This window comes from Glandiceps talaboti, chromosome 16, assembly GCF_964340395.1.
Source record: "Glandiceps talaboti chromosome 16, keGlaTala1.1, whole genome shotgun sequence".
NCBI classification, from domain to species: Eukaryota; Metazoa; Hemichordata; class Enteropneusta; family Spengelidae; genus Glandiceps; species Glandiceps talaboti.
In genome coordinates, this window is record NC_135564.1 from 12,238,456 (window position 1) to 12,260,302 (window position 21,847).

The 21,847-nt window shown below is 32.7% G+C and overlaps 1 protein-coding gene across 1 annotated transcript in view; it reads left to right on the forward strand.

Moving 5' to 3' along the window:
- LOC144447117 (uncharacterized) overlaps positions 1-21,847 on the forward strand; it is a 95,366-nt gene that overhangs the window by 60,150 nt on the left and 13,369 nt on the right. The window contains exons 23-46 of the mRNA XM_078137023.1: positions 405-489; positions 2,672-2,866; positions 3,357-3,458; positions 3,919-4,170; positions 4,800-4,955; positions 5,283-5,491; positions 6,398-6,590; positions 7,326-7,463; positions 8,050-8,172; positions 9,823-9,948; positions 10,259-10,516; positions 11,065-11,193; positions 11,711-11,833; positions 12,237-12,356; positions 13,160-13,291; positions 13,959-14,093; positions 14,846-14,968; positions 15,325-15,453; positions 16,403-16,528; positions 16,868-16,993; positions 17,702-17,839; positions 18,716-18,841; positions 19,894-20,016; positions 21,067-21,324. Coding sequence (XP_077993149.1) covers positions 405-489; positions 2,672-2,866; positions 3,357-3,458; positions 3,919-4,170; positions 4,800-4,955; positions 5,283-5,491; positions 6,398-6,590; positions 7,326-7,463; positions 8,050-8,172; positions 9,823-9,948; positions 10,259-10,516; positions 11,065-11,193; positions 11,711-11,833; positions 12,237-12,356; positions 13,160-13,291; positions 13,959-14,093; positions 14,846-14,968; positions 15,325-15,453; positions 16,403-16,528; positions 16,868-16,993; positions 17,702-17,839; positions 18,716-18,841; positions 19,894-20,016; positions 21,067-21,324 — 3,625 coding nt within the window. The remainder of the gene's footprint in view (positions 1-404; positions 490-2,671; positions 2,867-3,356; positions 3,459-3,918; positions 4,171-4,799; positions 4,956-5,282; positions 5,492-6,397; positions 6,591-7,325; positions 7,464-8,049; positions 8,173-9,822; positions 9,949-10,258; positions 10,517-11,064; positions 11,194-11,710; positions 11,834-12,236; positions 12,357-13,159; positions 13,292-13,958; positions 14,094-14,845; positions 14,969-15,324; positions 15,454-16,402; positions 16,529-16,867; positions 16,994-17,701; positions 17,840-18,715; positions 18,842-19,893; positions 20,017-21,066; positions 21,325-21,847) is intronic.

Here is a 21,847-nt window from a genome sequence, read left to right on the forward strand (position 1 = left end):
TTTATATGTGCTTGTATTTACTTATAACAGTAAATATACAACATTTGCATCTTTGATAAATATAGCATTCACTGAATCTGCAGACTGTAAGATATTTTGTGTTGCTCCAAGAGGTTGACCAATGTGTGAGGCGAATCTGATGATATTTGAAATATGACATTTGAAATATTTTGAAAAACTGATCTACCTAATCAAAGAATAAAATCTTGTGAAATGGACATTTATTGATTAGTGACTGGACCATTCCAATACATGGACACGAATGTAGTGACTTTTTTTCTTTTTTTTAAAAAAATGGTATCTTTAATTGTTGGCTTTTAAATCCATTTTTATATGTAATATGTCATATCAATGAAATCGCTTTAATCATATACAGACTGTCTATTTTTGTCTTACTTTTATAGGTCCAGATGACATTGAATGAAGACAGAACAGACTTTGAAATCCTTCTTGATGGAGAATACTTTGACAAGTCTATCCTTACTCTAGGTATGCTATACATTAGGATATTAATCTTAGTTGCTATCTTCTACAAACCAAGTCAATTCCAAGAAAAATACTATTGCTCAAACCAGGGCAATTTGTGCATTGCTATTTGCTTAAAAATAGATATTCTAGAAAAGCAATTTCAGTAAAAGTCAGGACAATTTTAAAAAGGATAATTTGACAAGAAAGTATTTTGTACTAAACACCAGGACAATTTCCATGGACTGAGCTGCTTGTTTAATATAAGCAACTTCTGGCGAGTTATTTCTTTAACTAAGACCCATACCAATTTTGGGTTTATCTATTTGTAATGATGTCATACTTATTGTAAGCAACTTTGCTGATACAGTGTATATTGTATAGATGATGAATGTGTAGATATAGTGTACACTGTAGAGTCATACATGTACATGTATATGAGCAATCAGAACATCTACATCCTTTCCAAATCCATAATATTGGCACATTTACTGCAACACATATGCATAAAAACTACCATATAATACCATTCATTAGCCATGAACAAAAAATATGGAATATCTGTACTCTGGTCACAGGGTAAAGGACAAATAATCAATTTTGTACTCACGATTTTCCATATTTCTAATATTATTTTCTGTATATTTCAAATAAAGTTTTAAATACTTTTTCCTCTCACTGTTTTTTTTCTATTTCCTACCTGATATCAATGTCTTATCTGAGTTTATCAGCTTTGCATTAATTAGTAGCTTGCTAGAACAAACTCACTATTTGCCCAAATTAACGCATTATGCCGTGAGTGTAATCATCTACTGATCCGACTAATGGTAGTACTGTGAGAAGAAAACAGTGCGAGGAAAAAGTATTTAAAACTTTATTTGAAATATACAGAAAATAATATTAGAAATCTGGAAAATTGCGAGTACAAAATTGATTATTTGTCCTTTACCCTGTGCTCTGGTCACAATGTGGTCTACATCACTAGATCTGGTGTGTTCAAAATATGAGTCTAAACGGTCAAAAGTGCCATTACTTTCCTCGATTTTTCTTTGGTATTACTATCCCTGGTATAATTATATTATTCTCCAATATTTTTCTTCATTCAGCTGGAAAATACTTATGACCTAAGTGTCGTCACTAGTCATCTAGCAACTCGTAGTGAAAAGGCCCCTTAGGTCACTCATATTTTCCTTGGCTGAATGAAGAAAAATGGGAATAATATCTAATTATTTATTACAGCAGATTCTTTGACAGCATTTATCCAGAGAACATCTTCACCAATATTTCATCATTCAGCCAATACATCTAGTGTCAGATGAGGCGCCAGCTTAGATAAATGTCATCGATAACTGCATCATAAAAGCATTTACATCACTTCATGAGACATCTCAGTATCAAGCATATACTGAAGTTCATAGATCATGGTAAAGTGTCTAGTTTGCATTCATACAGTACATATATCTGTGAATTCCTTTATATAAGGTTCAACCTGATTAGTTAGAAAACCATAGAAAAAGTTTGTACATTTTTCCTGCATTGTTAATGATTGTAATTATGAATATCTGTGTAATGCTATATTGTTTCCCAATCAGTTGGAACCTTGTAATGGCTCTATATTTGCTCCTGCACCATGTCATTCTAAATTAGCTCTGTCTCATCTCCATTTCACAAGAGAATGACTTCATTTGTTATCTCACTAAAGCCATCCACACCATTGATTACTAAAAGATACACAACCACAAAGCAGATCTCAACAATCAGAATGTACTTTTCCCCATATTCACTCCTTACTAACTTTATGTTGGATATCCCATGTGTGTAGTGTAAACCTTAGTGCATATTTTGTGTACATGTATGACATGTTTTTTTGGATATTTGTATGCAGATAGCATGTAATTTTGTGTAAGTAACATATCCTTATTATCATATTATGGGTTTTCATCACAATTTTTAAGCAAATGGTATTTAATTATTCCTAATTAAGTATTTGTAATGCGAATATCTGTGAAAATTATCATTGATATATATCTGAACATTTTGAATGAAATTCCTACCAATTTGAACTACCTTGCATTATTTCAAAAAATGTGATCTTTGCAGAACAACCTCATTAAACACCTGTCTTTGCTTATTCATCCATTATTTATGTATCATCTAACTTTAACACATGTTATTTTATACACTTAGTTCTGCTCCTACATTTCAGATCTCATAGCTTATAACACGACAGATCTAAAGATAGCAACACAGCCTGAAGTTGTCAATGGTACAGCAGTTCGTAATAGAACAGTGGCCACGTTTGCCTCTGGTATCTCAATCTCTGTTGGTGTTGTGGAAAATGTGTTAGATGTCGTGTTCAGTGCTCCTGAAGAGTTCAAAGGTCAAACAGTTGGTCTTCTTGGTAAGTTAAACAGTCATATACAAGATGATGTGATCACAAGTTAACATTTAAACAGTCATGTTTCTTGCAATAATACAATAAGAAACTTGCGAGCTGTCTTGAATATCTTGAATGGTGCATTGTGGGAAATGTGGTATCATGTTATTGATACTTATTAAACATGCTACATTGCAAACAATGTGTCACATTGTTTCTAACTACAAATAATCTAGTCTTGCAATCGGTTGCCTAGACCCGTGCAGAAGAGCTATAACCCTTCATATTACCTCAGATGGATATTACAGTGAATGTAACAATAATAGAAATAATCCCACTGTGGGACAGTCCTTGGCATTTGAACATGTTCAGTGTAGATTACAAGTTGACTAGTTTATTTCATAGCATTATATTTTTTAAACCAAACTTATAAAACATCACAGCCTGTATAACCTCTGTGATACAAAACAGAAGTACTTCTAACTTGTACAAAATTATTCTTTTCTAATTCCAGGGGTCTGGGATGGAGATCCAGACAATGATTTTCAAAGACGTGATGGTACACTACAAGATCCTTTACACAATGAGAGGGATTACTTTGAATTTGGTGAAACATGTAAGTGAAGTTTGCAAATGTAGCAGATATCAAAACACATTTACATTATGCACAAGTGAAAATTGGATGGTCTCAACAAAACTCGCATCAGCGCAATAAGTAGGTCATATCTGCTATACAATACAATAGCAGACATGACCTTATTGCATGGATGTGACACAATGGTTTCCAAAAGTTCTGACTGCTTTTTCCCTGTAAACTTTTACATTATGTATTATAAGTGTTTGAAAGTCAATTTACATGTATGTGTGTGTGTAGAGTGGATGTCATATGGTCTCAACCAAGACAATGAATGATCATTATTGTTGCTATTCTATTGCAGGTATATATATGGCTAGAATTCAATTCAATTCATTAAATGTTTAATTCTGCACTAGTTGAAATATGTCAAGTACACTATTTAGCAAACTGACATTTAGTGATATCACAATAACTAATTTCTGTACTTTATATATATCAGGGAGAGTCTCAGAGGAAGAATCACTCTTCACGTATGAGGATGGAACTACATGGGAAGACTTCAATGATTTAGAATTTGTGCCATTGTTCACTGAAGACCTTGAAGAAGATAAAGACCGAGTACGACTTGCTGAAAATACTTGTGGAGCTGATACAGAATGTTACTATGATGTCCTTGCTACTGGCAATGCAGCTTTGGGTACAGCTACCCTGTCTACATCAGCAGCATTTCAACAAGATGCTGACGACCTAGGTAGGAAAATCAGTCAGTCAATCAATCAATCAATCAATCAATCGAACAATCAATCAATCAGACAATCAATCAATCAATCAATCTACAGTCAGTCAGTCAGTCAATCAATCAATCAATCAATCAATCAATCAACAGTCAGTCAGTCAGTCAGTTAATTGATCAATCATTCATTCAATCAATCAATCAATCAGTCATTTAATCAATCAATCAATCAGTCAATCAATCAATCAATCAATCAACAGTCAGTCAGTCAGTCAGTCAGTCAGTCAATCAATCAATCAATCAAATTTAATCTTCATAATGAAACTCTAAAATCATTATAGTTCTGTAAACAGTTCAATTAAGCACTGAAATGGCCAAGCCACACTGAATTTTTATTTAAAGATGCATGAACTGTCTTCAGTTTACTACTATGAAATAGCTGAATATTGGAAATACTTCATGTGTATGTTTTATAGTAGGCCACAGAGATAAGTTTATTCTACATGTATATACCTTAATTTGAACTCCTTGTTTGCATTACTTAAACAGCCACTTTCCCACCCAACATAACAGCAAACACAGCAATCAATGCTACAGTATATTCCATATACCTTATATTGAATTTATCATTTGCATTACTTCAACAGCTAATTTCCCACCCAACATAACAGCAAACACAGTCATCAATGCTACAGTAGGTGTGGAAGTAGTCGAATGTGTTATTGCTACAGACCCTAATGGCGATGATGTCAAATACAGTCTACAGGAAGATGTACCTGGTGGGGATATATTTGTTGATAAAGGTATGTGTCTACTTCTCAATGGCTGTCCTGAGAAGTATAAGCATGTAGAGATTCTGGACTCGAAGTTGTGACTACTACTCACCTATTTTGCTTGTGTTGACACTTCAATAATCATCATCCATAGGTGTTGCATCACATTGTATTGCAATGCATACAGCTGGGTAAAGTAGTTGGAGACGCATGTAAATTTTCATGCAACAGTATTTAGCATCGCATTAGTAATTCTACCCCAATGACGAAAACAGTTATGATAACTAAATGATAGTGATAAAATATACTATTAATTGGGTAAGTTTTTGTGTTTAATCAATCTCATTGTCCTTCCAGTTGGCTCATCACCATGTTATACCTATGGACGATTTGAATGGACACCAAAAGACACAAATAAAGTGAAAGTGGCATACATTGCTTCAGACGATAAAGATGCTTCTACAACATTTGTAGTTGTAGTAAGGTTGTGTGATTGTAAGAATAATGGCGTTTGTGATTTTATGGGTTCAACTAATGGAAGTGATGTTGTCAATGATAATTTTAAGGTGAGTCATAAGGTTTCCATGACAACATGTTGAATGTTTTAAAGATGCCAGAAGGATGAGGATTGGGCATTTATTTTAGATATTTAATTGATGGAACACCTTTATTTAATTTATGTTTTTGTACATTTGTTGTACACAAAAAAAAACAATGTTGAATATCATATACCAAGTCCATTTTCGTAGCTCAATAAATTACAAAACTTTAAATAAATGTCTATAAAAATGGTTGCTATTGTACATAAAATAACAAACTTTTTACACACTTTTTATTTGTTTACAATTTATTGACTCAGAGTTAGAAACATGGATCCTGTCAATGCTGTTTCACATTGGGTTTTTTTTCAAAATTTCAAGTGAGAAAAGATGGTAAAGTTGTTTTACTGATTAAAAATACAAAATAGATATTACCCATTGCTCACCCATGTGGCTTCTTTCTTTAAGCTTGAGATATTAGGAATCCATTAATAATTAGCTGCAATATATGCATATTATACATTGGCTAACTCAGGGTTATATAATATAGAGTACAAATTGCATGTATTCAGTTGCCTAAATACATTATTTTTGTACTCAATCTCTCAATCGTGCTCTTATTAACTTTAAAATATACAGGTTCATGTTAGTTTTGATATCTGAATATCAATCTCTCTAGAGTCTAGCAGTTGCACCCTGACAGCTGCAAGGGAATGTTTGAGTAAGAGTACCATACTACATTGTACATATAAAGAAGTACAGACTACAGTTATGTTTAATAATTATGTCAAGAAATACTTTTCATTATCCCGCCAATCCATAATTTAATTATTTGATACATTGTCAAAATATTAGTCTTCATAAAAAATGTAGGACTATCTGAAATCTAAGTTCTACATTATAAGATCAAATGGTGTTTTTGACATGATACAGGTTGTTCCATGTATCTGTGCCAATGGTTGGACTGGTGACTTCTGTGAAGCAGATTATGATGGATGTCAGGATGGACCTTGTTATACCGATGTGTTGTGTTTTGATGAAGTAGCTCCACATGATGATTCTCATGATGGGTTTACATGTGGATCCTGTCCATCTGGACTAGATGGTGATGGCATCAAATGTGCAGGTTTGTAAAATGTATTTGCTGAAATCTTCTTTATATATTCATGTAAGAAATGATGTTTATTATTTCCTTTGGAATTGTATATGCCATGTGCTAGCTAACATTGTACTACTGGTAATATTGCCTAATGGTTGATATATATTATTCTATACAAAAAGTCTGTGATTGTACATATAACTATAAATTCTAGATTACTTATTAAATCAAGTTGTCAAGTGTGGATACCAAACAAAGTGGACACTCACAAGTTAAGTCTTTGGAGAAAATAATAATATCAAAACATTTATCATGGACCATTGTATCATGACCACAACAGAGTGGATGAATTTAATGTGAAAAATAATTTGCTTCCTAAACCAAGGCACATTACTGCATCACTGACTAAGTCTGAATACTGGAGTGATAATTGCATATACAGTGATGAAGAAATCTTTTAAAAAAATAGTCTGTAAAATGTGAAAAGAGGGTGGTGATGTCTGTGATTGAGACCCATGAATCCTCCCAACAACAGAAATTTACTAGTTGAAACAAAGAATTTTTAATCAAATTAATGAAAAAGTAGCTGGCAAAACATTGCAGAGTAAGTGGTTAATGTTGCCAGCTACTAGCCTTTCTATATACATCCCTGATATAGTTACATAAGTTTTATACCTGTCAATACTGTTTTAAAAGTGTTTTAATTTCACCTTTGGAAATATTTACTCATCATGAACATTTCTATATTTTTTCTCAATATAGATTTTGATGAATGCTTTGAAGGGAGAGACTACTTAAATGGGACATTTTGCAATCAAGTTTGCCATAATACAGTTGGTAGTTACTATTGTGGTTGTCACGCAGGATATGAACTACACAGCGATAAAAAAACATGCATAGGTAGGACTTATAATTATTATTTAGCCTTGATTATTATTAAATTTTGTTAAAGCTGTATTTGCTGCAACTTGGTATTATTTTTATGATCAGACAACAACAATATATTACCACACCCCCCCCCCACCCCCCCGCCAAAAAAAAATTAAAAAAATTATTAAAATATCAATAATTAGACATTGTACATGTCAATGAAAGGTCTATTTTATCTATAAGTAGTATAGTAATAATTTGAAATTATGCTTCATCTGAATCAATTTAGACTTAAGAATAATTTCATTACTGCAACATGTGGGATTACAGTGGGTGCTGTAATTGATGCTCTAATGAAAGACAATATTTTGTGGGTCAAATGATCAAATTAGAATTTAGATCCTCCTTCACACTGTATTTAACAGAGGAACATCAAATTTGGTGTCTCACAAGAAATTGCTGTGAATCAAATTGGCTTACAAGGCACACTGCTATGAATAAATCCTTTAGATATACATGTATAACAAGCAACCATTTTTCACACTTAAACTGGCCTTTAAGACAATAGTCCCTAATCAGAATATTTAATTTATTAAGTTAATTTTCATATTTTCAGATATTGATGAATGTGACCGAAATTATCACCTTTGTGATACTGTTGCTACTTGTACAAACACAATCGGTAGTTATAATTGTACATGTAATGCTGGATATAGAGGAGATGGTTTTAGCTGTACAAGTGAGTATATCATAATTACAATAGATAGTTATAACTGTACATGTAATGCTGGATATAGAGGAGATGGTTTTAGCTGTACAAGTGAGTATATCATAATTGCAATAGATAGTTATAATTGTACATGTAATGCTGGATATAGAGGAGATGGTTTAAGCTGTACAAGTGAGTATATCATAATTACAATAGATAGTTATAATTGTACATGTAATGCTGGATATAGAGGAGATGGTTTTAGCTGTACAAGTGAGTATATCATAATTACAATAGATAGTTATAATTGTACATGTAATGCTGGATATAGAGGAGATGGTTTTTTAGCTGTACAAGTGAGTATATCATAATTACAATAGATAGTTATAATTGTACATGTAATGCTGGATATAAAGGAGATGGTTTTAGCTGTACAAGTGAGTATATCATAATTACAATAGATAGTTATAATTGTACATGTAATGCTGGATATAGGGGAGATGGTTTTAGCTGTACAAGTGAGTATATCATAATTACAATAGATAGTTATAATTGTACATGTAATGCTGAATATAGAGGAGATGGTTTTAGCTGTACAAGTGAGTATATCATAATTACAAGTCTAAGAACAATATTTATGTATCAACTTTTTGACGTATGCTGTTGCAGCAGGTATCGGAAATGACGATCTGTAATTTTAAACACCTTTCAAGCAAAACACTCTTTATTGATGTTTAGAAGAGTGTATCAGCATGTATAGTTATTATATTACTGTAACAGCAAGATTTATATAATGAATTTTAGGATTACCTTCAACTAAATTTACTTCATCTTTGTTTCTCACCAATATTTATATCAGTCTACAATTTGTTGAAGTAAAGTCTGTAGCAGTGATATACACATTTTTTAAAAGAATATTATTACTGTGCATTCAAGTATAACTAAATTAAGTCTCAACCTCCATCATTTGTTGCCAAGCCAACCACACCAATTATAGCATATCCAGTATTGGTCCCTCTCTGCTACTAATATGCCATCTAATGGCAACAAGTGAACCAAGGCGAGAGGTTCTAATTAAAAGGTTGTGGTAATATTTTCATGTTTTCAGCTGTGTGATCATGAAATGGGTTATAACAAGCCAAACAGCTTTCTAAATGATACTAAAATTTTGACCAATCACACAACATATTATTGATAAGCTGAGAGCTTTCGACTGCAAACAGTCAGTCTTGTTCTCTCATGATAGAGGGCGCTGTTGATAATCTGAGCGCTTTCAACTGCAAACAGTCTTTAGCTTTCCAAATGTATGTAACTATATGTTAGTCTTTGTTTGTGATATGAACATTAGACAATGTTTAGTTACTAAGGATCAGTTGAACAACAACATATAAATCTTTGAGATATACATTTTACTATAAACGTAGACATTTTCACCACTAGTCCAAGGACTTTTTGTGATTTACAGTCTTCACTTGTCAAAGTGTAATTTTGACTCTTCAGCAGAATTGTACATTGTGTTCATACATGAGAAGGCATTTTAGTCACTACTTATTTTTGTGTTTTTATTTTTTCAGCAAAAAGCAAAATATGTCTTAACTTAAACAAAAATGTCCAGGTTTACAGTATAGTGGTACACATAATAAATAATGTTCTACCTGAATGTTTCTAAACCTATGACAGATATTAATGAATGTGATGAAGAAAGGCCATGTGATACCAGAGCTAACTGCACAGACACTATAGGATCCTTTACTTGTAATTGTCATGATGGATATGAAGGAACTGGTCTAAAGGAAGGATGTCAAGGTAAAGAGTTTGTGTATGGTTTGGACAATCTAATACTTCATATCTGTCTTATCAGCCCCTCTCTAAACCTCTGAATGAATTATGTTTACAATCTTTGTTAGAAGCAACCATGAGTAACTTATATATTGAATTTAAGTATGTAGATGGTTAATCTGTATGCAATTGTCAGGAATAACTTACTGGAAAATAATGTTTCAATTTTCTTCCAAAACATGTTCTTTTACTTGCTACTTGTAGAGAAACCCATTATTTTTTATATATCTTTATTCTTTAATTATAATCTAGGGTATAACCTTACTTTATTATGTAGATATTGATGAATGTGTTCGTAATCTTCATGATTGCAATGCCACCCTGGGATTGTGTACAAACACCCAAGGATCCTATATATGTTCATGTATTGATGGATATGATGGAGATGGGATAACATGTGATGATGTGGATGAGTGTAATGAAACTAACATTTACCCCAACGACTGTCATAGAGATGCAGACTGTACAAACACAATTGGTAGTTATCAATGTCAATGTAAAGATGGATTTGTAGGAAATGGAGTTGACTGTGTTGGTAAGTATTAACAATACAAAATAATGATTGTTTATTATTGTACGTACTATAGCATCAATATATACTCTACAGTTAAAAAACATTTTCATTTATTAAAAAGTATACATCAGATAATTGAAAAACTGCACGAAAATTACTAAAATACAATCAGTATGGATAAAAAAATTAAAAGAATAATAAGATACGTGGAAAAAGTAAATAAAAAACTTATTCTAAAAAGGTGATTTTTACGTTCAGATTAAAAAATTGTTAGGTTTGGCAAAAGACGAATTTTGAGAGGGAGGGTGTTACATAGAACAGGAGAGTACAGGTCTGAAATTAAAAATATTATTTTAGCTGAATATATAGTTATTACCAAGGAACCTCACACCTAGCTGCTCAGAGTAGGAATTTTGAAGGTGATTTGACTTTGTATTTAGGATTGGAGCTATTATAGTTAAAGCATTCTGTATGTATGACCTGATGTTTAGGGAATTTTCAGATGGTCAAATGGACACATGTTTCGAGATTTTTGTGAAAAAGAAACAATTTCAATTTTGAACCTGTAGATACTGATGAGTGTGCAACTGGTGCACATACCTGTGATGAGAATGCTGCATGTATCAATACACCAGGATCATACAGTTGTGTATGTAATACTGGATATGACGGTGGTGGTCACACTGATAATTGTACAGGTATGTTTAATCATATGATACTGGAGAAATGAAGATGACTTTGTGTTTTACTCATACCATCACTACTAGAATTGGTGAGAATGATCCTCGGCATATCAAGTTTGAAAAATTGTTTCAGTCAAAAATATTAATCTCTTAATTAAACTTAAAAGTAGAAAAATATAAAATTTGTGAAAATGTTTAAAATGAATTGATTTTAAAAGCAAAACCTAATACCTCCATATCTTTGATATTATATACTAAATGTAGTCTAGTTACCGTCAATATTTCATCTTTTCAAGACAAATATAGCCAGGTAATTAATATGTAAAAGTATGGAAAACATGAAAATGCCTCCTTCATTTCATATTTTGGATTACTTTAAGTTGTTATAATTCAATAAAAATAGTGTATTGTCAATATGGCTCTTGAGGCACAGATGTAAAAATGTCCAGTATGATTTCGAAAAGCGAAGTTTGAATCTTTTGATCTTTGTGGGGTTTTTTTATTTCTAATTTGATTTGCTCTGATGTTTTAGATATCAATGAGTGTGAAGATGGAAGTCATCGATGTGATGCAAATGCAGATTGTAAAAATACACCAGGTTCATATGCATGTCAGTGTCATGAAGGTTTCACAGGAAATGGTTTATCCTGTACAGGTAAACATAAATTTATCTTCACTTTATTTTCCAAGATTTCAGATTCAAAGGAAAAAAAGCAAACTTTGGAAATAAAGACATTGTGATCAATTTTAGAACCATATAGTTGAACTAAAAGCAATGTGAAGGGTATGACTGTTATATAGTTAGAACAGTTATGAAAAGAAGAAAATTATTGAATCAAAGCGACATTTTATTTTTTCATTAGATCCTCAAACTGACCAATTATTGTTTTTGTTGATACTTTTCCCATGGAAGTATCTCAATGAACAGTAGAAATACATATCAATTTGTAGGCATGTGATACTGATGGACATTATTTATACAAATTTAAATGTGTATGGAACTTGTAACGTTAATTGTGGATGTAATTGAAATACATTGTAATATGATTACTTTTAAGATATCAATGAATGTTTGGGTGATGTTGAATGCCATGAAAAAGCCACCTGTATCAATGAGATTGGAAGTTATCAATGTGTATGTAGAAATGGGTATAGAGGAGATGGTATAAATTGTACAGGTAAGATACTAGATCAGTGTGATATGTCTAATAAATGAAAAACAGCAGTTTCTGTGGATCAAAATGATTAAAGATGGGATTTCTTGCAAGATCCAAATTTTGGGGCATCACAAGAAATTACTGTGTGTCAATGACACATCAAATTGCTTGTGAGTCAACCATAATAAGGGATAGGAGAACTCCAAATTTTGGTATAATGCAAGAAATTGCTGTTTATCAGTAGCACATTAGAATGGCTTAGAAGGCAAACTGCTTGCATGTGCACCACCATTATAAGTGTAAAGGAATATGGGAACACCAAATTTATGTGAAATTTAATTTATCAAAGGAAATGGTTGCTTGTTAGTGACACATCAAATTGACTTAGAATTTAGAGGGCATGTTGTGAGTCACCAATAGCAATGAATAGGGGGACTCCAAACATACAATTTTAGTACATCAGAGATTGCTGTTTGTCAGTGACATGTCACATTCAGCTTTGAAGGCACACTGCGCATGGAACAACATAAAAATACTGCAATGCATAATTGTGCAATATTACATGACAATGTATATTACTATAAGTTAGAATTTGTTTTGTTTCTTTCAGATGTACATATAAATTAATATGTCTCTTCATCTGTGGATTAATATTATATTTATTAGTTAAGAACTAATATCGTCTGTTAAATTGTACAGTTCTACATGACTATAGACAACTTTTTATTAGAGTGAAAATATACGTTGCATATTTTCATTTACATGATTTGAAGAACAATGGATATATTGCTGTTGTTGTTGATATGAATTATTTATATTTGTAGATATTGATGAATGTGATGAAGGTGATAAGGTCATTCATGAATGTGAACACAATTGTGAAAATCTTGATGGTGGTTACAGTTGTTCCTGTTGGTCAGGATACCAATTACAGCCTGATGGACTATTATGTCAAGGTAAATCATAGTGTTATACATTATTGGTGATGTTTCAAGTACATGTATTGTAATTCTATCCATATTATCAACTGATCTTAATGTTAGATAGTACATCTACATCATATTCGCCAGTAGAAAAACATTCAAAATCTACCTTTAATCACAGTATAATTAGATATTCCCAATATTTTTCTCCCTTCAGCTGAGGAAAATACAAGTGACCTGAGGGGCCTTGTCACTATGAGTCATTAAACTTGTTGTACTGAACAAATCTTGGGTTAAGTATTTTCTGACTGAATGAAGAAAATTTTGTGGAAATTACAAGTATTCAAGCATAATTTATGAAAAATCAAGAGTAATAATGGTGATTTGTAATGTTTTGACTGATATTTCATGTACCACAGCACCATATGACACAGGTTGTCATGATGTAGAACAACCAAGGTATATAATCCATATTTTCTGTTCAAAGACAAAAGGCAAAGAGTCCATGTCAAAATGTCAGTTTCTCTCCTCTTTTCTGCATCAACCCAAACTTAGTGTTATGTGGCCAGTGCATGGTGTGATATACTGAATGTCTTTTAGTGACAGTCTGCGTAAGTGTCTTAGTCATTATCTCCCCTGATTAACAATATTTATATGATGCTAAATATGTACATATTTACTAACTTTATGAATCTTACAGATATTGATGAATGTGACCTGAATATAGATGACTGTGAACAAGAGTGTATAAATAGAAGTCCAAATGAAACATATCCACAAGGATACACATGTGAATGTTATGCAGGCTTTCATCTTGTAAATGACAGCTGTGAATGTAAGTGTCTACCTTCAAGTTGATATGTTTGTTTTTCAATTTATTTATATCTTAACCCCTTAAGGTAAAGTTATGCTCTTACAAACTCTCTGATTAAACTCTCACATTCACAGCCCACAATATAGCCATTACAAATATTACCCGGTAGTTACAAGCTCAAATTGAAACGATTGAAAAATAGAAGGCTACCTTATAATAAAAGTGAATTAACATCGTTGATCAGCTTCTGAAAGGCATGAACAATCACCCATTCTAATTAATAATTGAAATTAGATAGAAAGAAATTTTAACTACTTATTGGAAATGATAAATTGTTAATACAGTCCCTGTAGTCATATAGTTAAAAACAGCCATGTCAAGCATAATAGTCGCGTTGTCAATATTTGTATGGTTGTGTTTGCACAGGTATGTAAGGGTTTCAAAATTGACAAAGTGTACATAAAAGTGCCCAATACTCACTTTGTCGAAAATGGCAAAGTGAGCGTCAAACTGCATGTGGAAGTGGCCAATGCTCACTTTGTCGGAAATAGCAAAGTACACTCATTGTCGCAGACTCTGTTTTTTGGACATGCAGATACCAACTCTGAACTAGACAAAGCACAATAGTCAATGCAGTGCAGTGCTTATAAATGTTTAATTGCAATTGCCAAACACCTTCGTATGTGTTCATTTTAAATTATGTGGTGAATGATGTAGATTATTCAATTATTATACTGTACCTAATGGATGGATGATATTCTACTTCATAACAGCCATTGTTGATTGTTCAACTACAACTTGTATTAATGGTTTATGCTATGTCAATGTGACTGAAGAGACATGTACCTGTAATTCTGGTTATCAGTTTGAAGAGGGTAGTGATACGGATTGTGAAGGTAGGTTAATATCTCTCTCTCTCTCTTTCTCTCTCTCTCTCTCTCTCTCTCTCTCTCTCTCTCTCTCTCTCTCTCTCTCTCTCTCTCTCTCTCTCTCTCTCTCTCTCTCTCTCTCTCTCTCTCTCTCTCTCTCTTAGGAGGAAATGAGTGGAACAACATTGAATCTTTGACTATAGTTACACCTCAGTGTTCTTTTCTAAGGCATTTTATATCCAAAATATTGTTTATGGTAATTGGTTGTTGGTATTTGCTTATTAAAACTTTTTTAGGACTTCTTATAACAGTACTTCATTACTTTAGATCCAATTTTCTGTTAATGCAAGAATTGTCAAAAAAAATTGTCATTATTATTTCAGACATTGATGAATGTGATGATGGAAGTCACCAGTGTGGCATGAACAGTAACTGTACAAACACAGTACCAGGTTATAACTGTACATGTAAATCTGGGTATGAACTTGCAGATGACCAGAGGACTTGTCAAGGTAATTGCATAATTATAAAATTTGCATAAGAAGTAGTTCTATCCATTCTGAATTTTATGTAAATCTTTATAGTATACTTTGTATTAATTTTGAAATATTGATCATATTTTGAACAGCGGTAATACTACACAAATAAAAGAAATCTGATTATTTCAATCATCAGACTTATCGATTTGGTAAATAAAAACCAAGCTTCAGGCTCAAGTAGATGGATAAACTTTACATTATTGAATTATGTACATAGAGTGTATGCATATATTTGTGTGCGTGTGTGTGTGTGTGTGTGTTTGCATGTAGGCTGAGTACTTTTGTTATATATACTTTTCTTCTGAAAGTTCATTGCATGCCATTATCGATTTGAAGTGCAGAGAAATTTACAGGCCATGGAAAAGACTATAATAGTTCCACTTGACTATTTCCATACTCCACATCAGATAACAATTGACTGTATTTCTTTTGTATTCATTTTGTACATTTGTATCATGTGTTTCTTTGAAAGTGTCAATATTTTTGTTATCTGGTGAAATAAATTTCATTCTTTCATCAAATAAAAACACTTTAATTCTGATCAACATTTTGGTATTACATGGAAGACCTCCTCAATTGACAGACATATTTCGAACAAATCACTTGGTAACATCCACTTTTGAATGAAAAACAGACAGGGTACTTATTATAATTGTCCTTTGATGTTCAATGTGTAACTGAATCTGACAGAATAATCCAAATTTGGTGGAGGTGTTGTGAAATCTTGACTTTTTTATACCAGTCCTCCAGTTTAAACACCACCTCCAGCAAATTTAGATCATTCTGTCAGATCCAGTTTATTTGATTGAAACATGTCAGACTCTGTTTCTCAATCAAAAGTAGTAGAGAACTTTTGTCTGAATACATGTACATGATATTTCTTATCTAAGGGTTAATACTGAATCTAATGATTTGTTTACAGATATTAATGAGTGTAGTGATGGCTCAGCCAATGACTGTATGGAGTTGGAAACATGTACTAATCTACCTGGTGATTATGAGTGCAACTGTAAAGCAGGATATGAAAAAAATGGTATAACGTGTGAAGGTATGTGAGCATGCATGTATGTTCTTGGACTCTGGGTTTACAGATATACTAAATGGAAATTTCTACTCACAAACTCCCAGATCTGCATGCAGTTATCATTCTCAACTAGTGTAGACCTAAGCTAGGACTCACAAATTTTCACTTATTTTTGATCGATTTTAAGACAAAAATAAAGCACAGTTATAGCTACATTGTACATTAGGACATCAAACAAAAAAGTCTTTGTACTATTAGTGACCATAAGACTTACATTATGCTAGACCTTGAGAGCCATGTGACGTTTTGTTCATAACATCAAACCAATGTGGTTAATTTTTGTCATAAACTTGAATTTTACAGACATAGATGAATGTGCAGATGGTATTTCAAATGCTTGCCATAAGTATGCCAATTGTACCAATATACCAGGTTCATATCAATGTGACTGTGCAGAAGGGTTTGTAGGAGATGGATTTACTTGTGACGGTACGTTTTAAAGAAACATGTCTAAAATATATTTTCAAATTTGACTTTTCAGTTATTATAATGAGTATAGTAAGAGTAATCATTCATGCACAATATTGGTGTCTCTTTTGAGAAAACATAAAAATTCAAGTTCAAGTTCACTTTGTGATTTTCAATGACATTTTGTGAATGAAGTTTAATAAATACCAAACTAATAGATATACATTTTGTGAAGAGTAATGATTTTTTACTCAATTTTACTCAGTGTGGATTGACTTCCTCCTTGAGATGCTGACAATGTAGAATTCCCACTATGACAATGAGGCATGGAATGTTGACGATGTGTACACTTTGTAGATAATTTTACATGGGAGCTGTCTCAAATCAACTAACTAAAAAAATATCAGAAGTTGTACTCCCAAAACTTGAAATAATTAACCGGTGCTGTTTCCATATTGGAAATCTGACCAATAGTTCCGATATTATCTCAAAATAAACATTGAAATTAAAATGTCTCCATATGTGAAAATCCTGTTTTGTTCAGTACAGTTTCAAGTGACTAATATGTCACAAAAAACTTGATTGTTCTGCTTTGGTACCTTCTATGTATAACTGGATATAAATGAATTGATCATCCCATTTGTAAGGTAATTGTAATATTTTTAATATTAGAATTCAACTGTAGAAATTGTATACCATGGCGTATTGATTGTCTTTGATTCATTTCAGATATGAATGAATGTACACAAATACCTGATGCATGTCCTGAGAATTCTAAATGTGACAATTACTATGGATCCTATGAGTGTACCTGTAATGCTGGTTATGACAGTACTTTACTTGACCAATCAATTGTCTCATGTGAAAGTAAGTGAAATGTTTGATATTTGTCAAAGGAATTACTCAGAGTATCAGTACATACTCATTCAGTAATTGCTAAAAATGTGTTGTAGCATGTTTTTGACTCTTTTTAAACAAAACTGTATTAACATACATTGTTACGGTGTCACGCCACCCTCACTGGCCTGCTATATCACAGTTTGATGCAGACATGAAAAGGGTTGACCGATGTGTGAGGGCGCCCTCCCTGTCATGGCATACCTTCAAGACTAGCATGATGCAAACATGTATGTGAAGTTCAAGTAGAACATCAACATATTAATAATAGAATACATGTCCTAGATTAAATGAAGGAATTAAAGGAGAAAAATAAATAATCTGACAACTAAGTGTAAAACTATATCCACTACTAACAAAAGGAATAGTATCAGGTAATAATGGCATTTGATTATTTGACAAGCTCATTTCACAGGATCAACCATGGGGTTGGCAGAAAGGTAGAGGTAGCTTTCAGCTTACTATACAAACTAATTGTTTAATATGATTTTACTAGTTTAAACAATTAGGTGTGTGGATGAAACTTGTGCTTTGGTTGTTTGGAAATTGAATATATTCACCATGTTATCAAGATACATGACTTTTTTGTGTAGTGTTAAAAGTTAATGAGGTTGAGTAAGCTACAACTTGAGAAGAACTTCAATTACTCTATTGTGAATGTAATTACACCAATCAACATGTTATATATAATATTAAGTTTTAGTTTTGTATCTTACTTAGCTGAAACCTGCCTTTCAACTGTAATACATTTAATTTATTGTATTTATGTTATAATAGATATATTATGCAAAAGGTGACAGTAATATGATTTCAATGTGATTAATTTGTTCCTGATATTTTTGTGTGTAGATATTGATGAGTGTAAATCAGGAAGTCATAATTGTGCCAAAAATGCAACCTGCACTGACACAGAGGGATCATACAGATGTACTTGTAATGAAGGTTATACTGGAGATGGATGGAATTGTATAGGTATGTATGTCATATTGTACCAGGTATTTGAAATTATCACCAATCAGTGTTTTTGATAATGGTGGTATTTAAGTAGGTAAAATCTACCAGGGTTCCCATGTCATTTTACCTGGGTTTCCAAACAAAATTACCATACCGGTAGAGTCCATGGGGAAACACTACCATTTTTCCCCTTTCTCCCTTTCTGTTACCGGATTCCCATAACCTTAGCGAAAACACTGACCACTGTAAATCCATTACTGTAGTTTGATGCACACATCCAAATACAGTACACATGTCTAATATGGAGAAAAATAAAAACATTAATACAACATAAACAAAATAAGTAATGCAAAAATAACTACACATAAAAAAGACACACCAAATAAAGCAGTAAACACTTTGGGCAAAGGGCACTATACTGATTTGGTCAATGGCAGAGAAGGGATGAATATGAAACATGGTGTAAGTTGAGGCCGGGTTGAGTCTGTTTGAGGCAGAGTGATGCCAGTTGGAGGTGAAGTATGGTCCCCAAGACTGAAGGGTGGAAATGCCATGACCAGACCGAAGTCACCCCCACCCCACTTCCCAACATGTTCACTGGATAGAAATTGTGATATATATTAATTTTGATCTTTATCCTCTCTATGGCAAATCATAAGTTGAAGTAGAGCCATTTTTCTGAACAAAAATTAACTTTCCACAAAACTTAATTAATTACTGTTTATCTACCCATATATGTCTTTAATGTGGTTTCTGTTTTGAACAAGTCTTTGTGAATCAAATCAATGCCGACCCATAAAAAATATGAAGGTGGGGCTTTGAATTACAGATTCTAAGGTAGCCAATTGACCCATTCAACTATCATGACATAAACATACACACACAGAATGGCATAATGCAAGTGAAAAACTGAGATACCCAGATCAATGTTAGAAACTCTTCACACTTTTAATTTATCACATGAACATTAATTATTGATTTTACTAAATTAAATAACTTTTCACTTGTTTATTCTGATGACTGGATTTATGACATTTTGTATAATTGTCAAAATCTGTTTTTTTCACCAGATATTGATGAGTGTAGGACTGATGAAGCTAGTTGTCATACTAGAGCTGACTGTAAGAATACTGAAGGATCCTATCTCTGTACTTGTCAGTCTGGATATCGAGGTGATGGATTTAGTTGTACAAGTAAGTTGTCAATACAAGAATTTGTGAAGGGATACATGGAAGTCAGATTGCCAAAGAGTGAATACTATGACAGAACCCCATGACACATGAGTGCAAGTGTGGATGACTTGGTATATTTGCATGCTCATGTCAAGTGCTTGCAGTGTTCTCTCAGTGTTACTTTCACAAGCACAGCGAATGTCACAAGTGCAGCAGAAAACACATAATACTCCTGAGTAGGCGCACTGACTCTCACGTGGTATTGGGTTCTGCTAGTATTGCATGTAAATATCCAAAAGACCAGATGTCAATCTGTAATAATCACATTGTGTGATCATAAATTCTGTGTGCAAGGAACGATTGCACCCTCATTTACATATTATTTGCATGCAGGTATGCAATATAATGTTTTCAGTATTGCACTGCAGTGCCAATACCACTGAGTATGTGAACGCAACAGTGCAAGTAATAAGTACATAATATGTAATATGTAATATTATAATGACCATGATTAATAATTTGCAGTCATAATTAAATGAAACACAATATTCTGGTATAAGGTAGACAAATGATAGAGAGTTAATTTTTGCTTACTAGAAGTGCTATTTGAAGGCAGCTTTTACGTCAAGTGGGTGTCATAGTAGTTTCTTATAGCTGTCTTGGAAAAAATCATTAAATTTTCAGTGTTTCACAGCACAAATTGATGGCATTCTCAACCAGTTAAACTCATCCTTTGTTTCAAATCTAGTACTTTTCAGGAACTCAAAGTACTAGTAGTTGTTTTAGATACAGTTTGTTGGCTGCTTCTTGTACAGCCATGTTTGCCCTCAAATTACATTACAATATGGGACACCTCCTTTTGACATATACATGTACTTTGAAAAATGACTGCATGATAGTTCAACCTGAAAAATTTGGTTCAAATTTGGGGTAACTGAAATTGGCATATTCAACCATAAGGTTTTTTCCAAGTGCATGCCAAAACACTCATATCAATGTAACATATATTGTTTTCTCGGAGGCTAGTAGCTATTAAGCAATTTTGTCCTCATGCCTGTTGTTTTCTTTTAGATATTGATGAATGTTCTGAAGGTATCCATGACTGTGAAGAAGACACTGCAGTCTGTACTGACCTAGAGGGTTCATATCAATGTACATGTATTGATGGTTACCGTGGTGATGGATTTTACTGTACTGACATTGACGAATGCGTTGAAACTCCAAATAACTGTACAGGGTCACAGAATGCAGACTGTATCAATACACCAGGATCATATTATTGCCAATGTAAAAGTGGTTATGAAGGAGATGCAACAAAGAATTGTACAGGTAGATGTTGTAATATCATATTGTTCATTATAGTACTATTTTGAAATAAAAACTTATATTTCTATAGATACCATCGTTTCTAAGGCTGCACTTACATCCTCTTCATCGAAAGACTTTAAACTTAAGGTCTCATGGCATTCACTGATGATGGATTATGTTCCAATCTCTAATAAGATGTAATTTTCATTTCTTCTAAATACCTGTAATATTTACCCTGAATTAAAACTGTGGTCATTGGTTGTTATATATCTGTGCATATACACACATACCCATAGGGTAGCTGGGAATACACTGAAATTCATCTCTAGTGCTGAATCTTGAAGGCTGCAGTATTATCTGTCGTATTGTAAACACTTATTCAGAAATATATTATTCTTTGGTATATGTAGTCATACACTGACAAGAGTAAATTATGACAGAGTATGGTATGTGTTGTTTCTAAGGAAACCAGAAACTGAATTTTCCTTGCTGTAAATTCCACCAGTATTGATTTCATCACCCTGCAATCACATTTTTTGTTTTA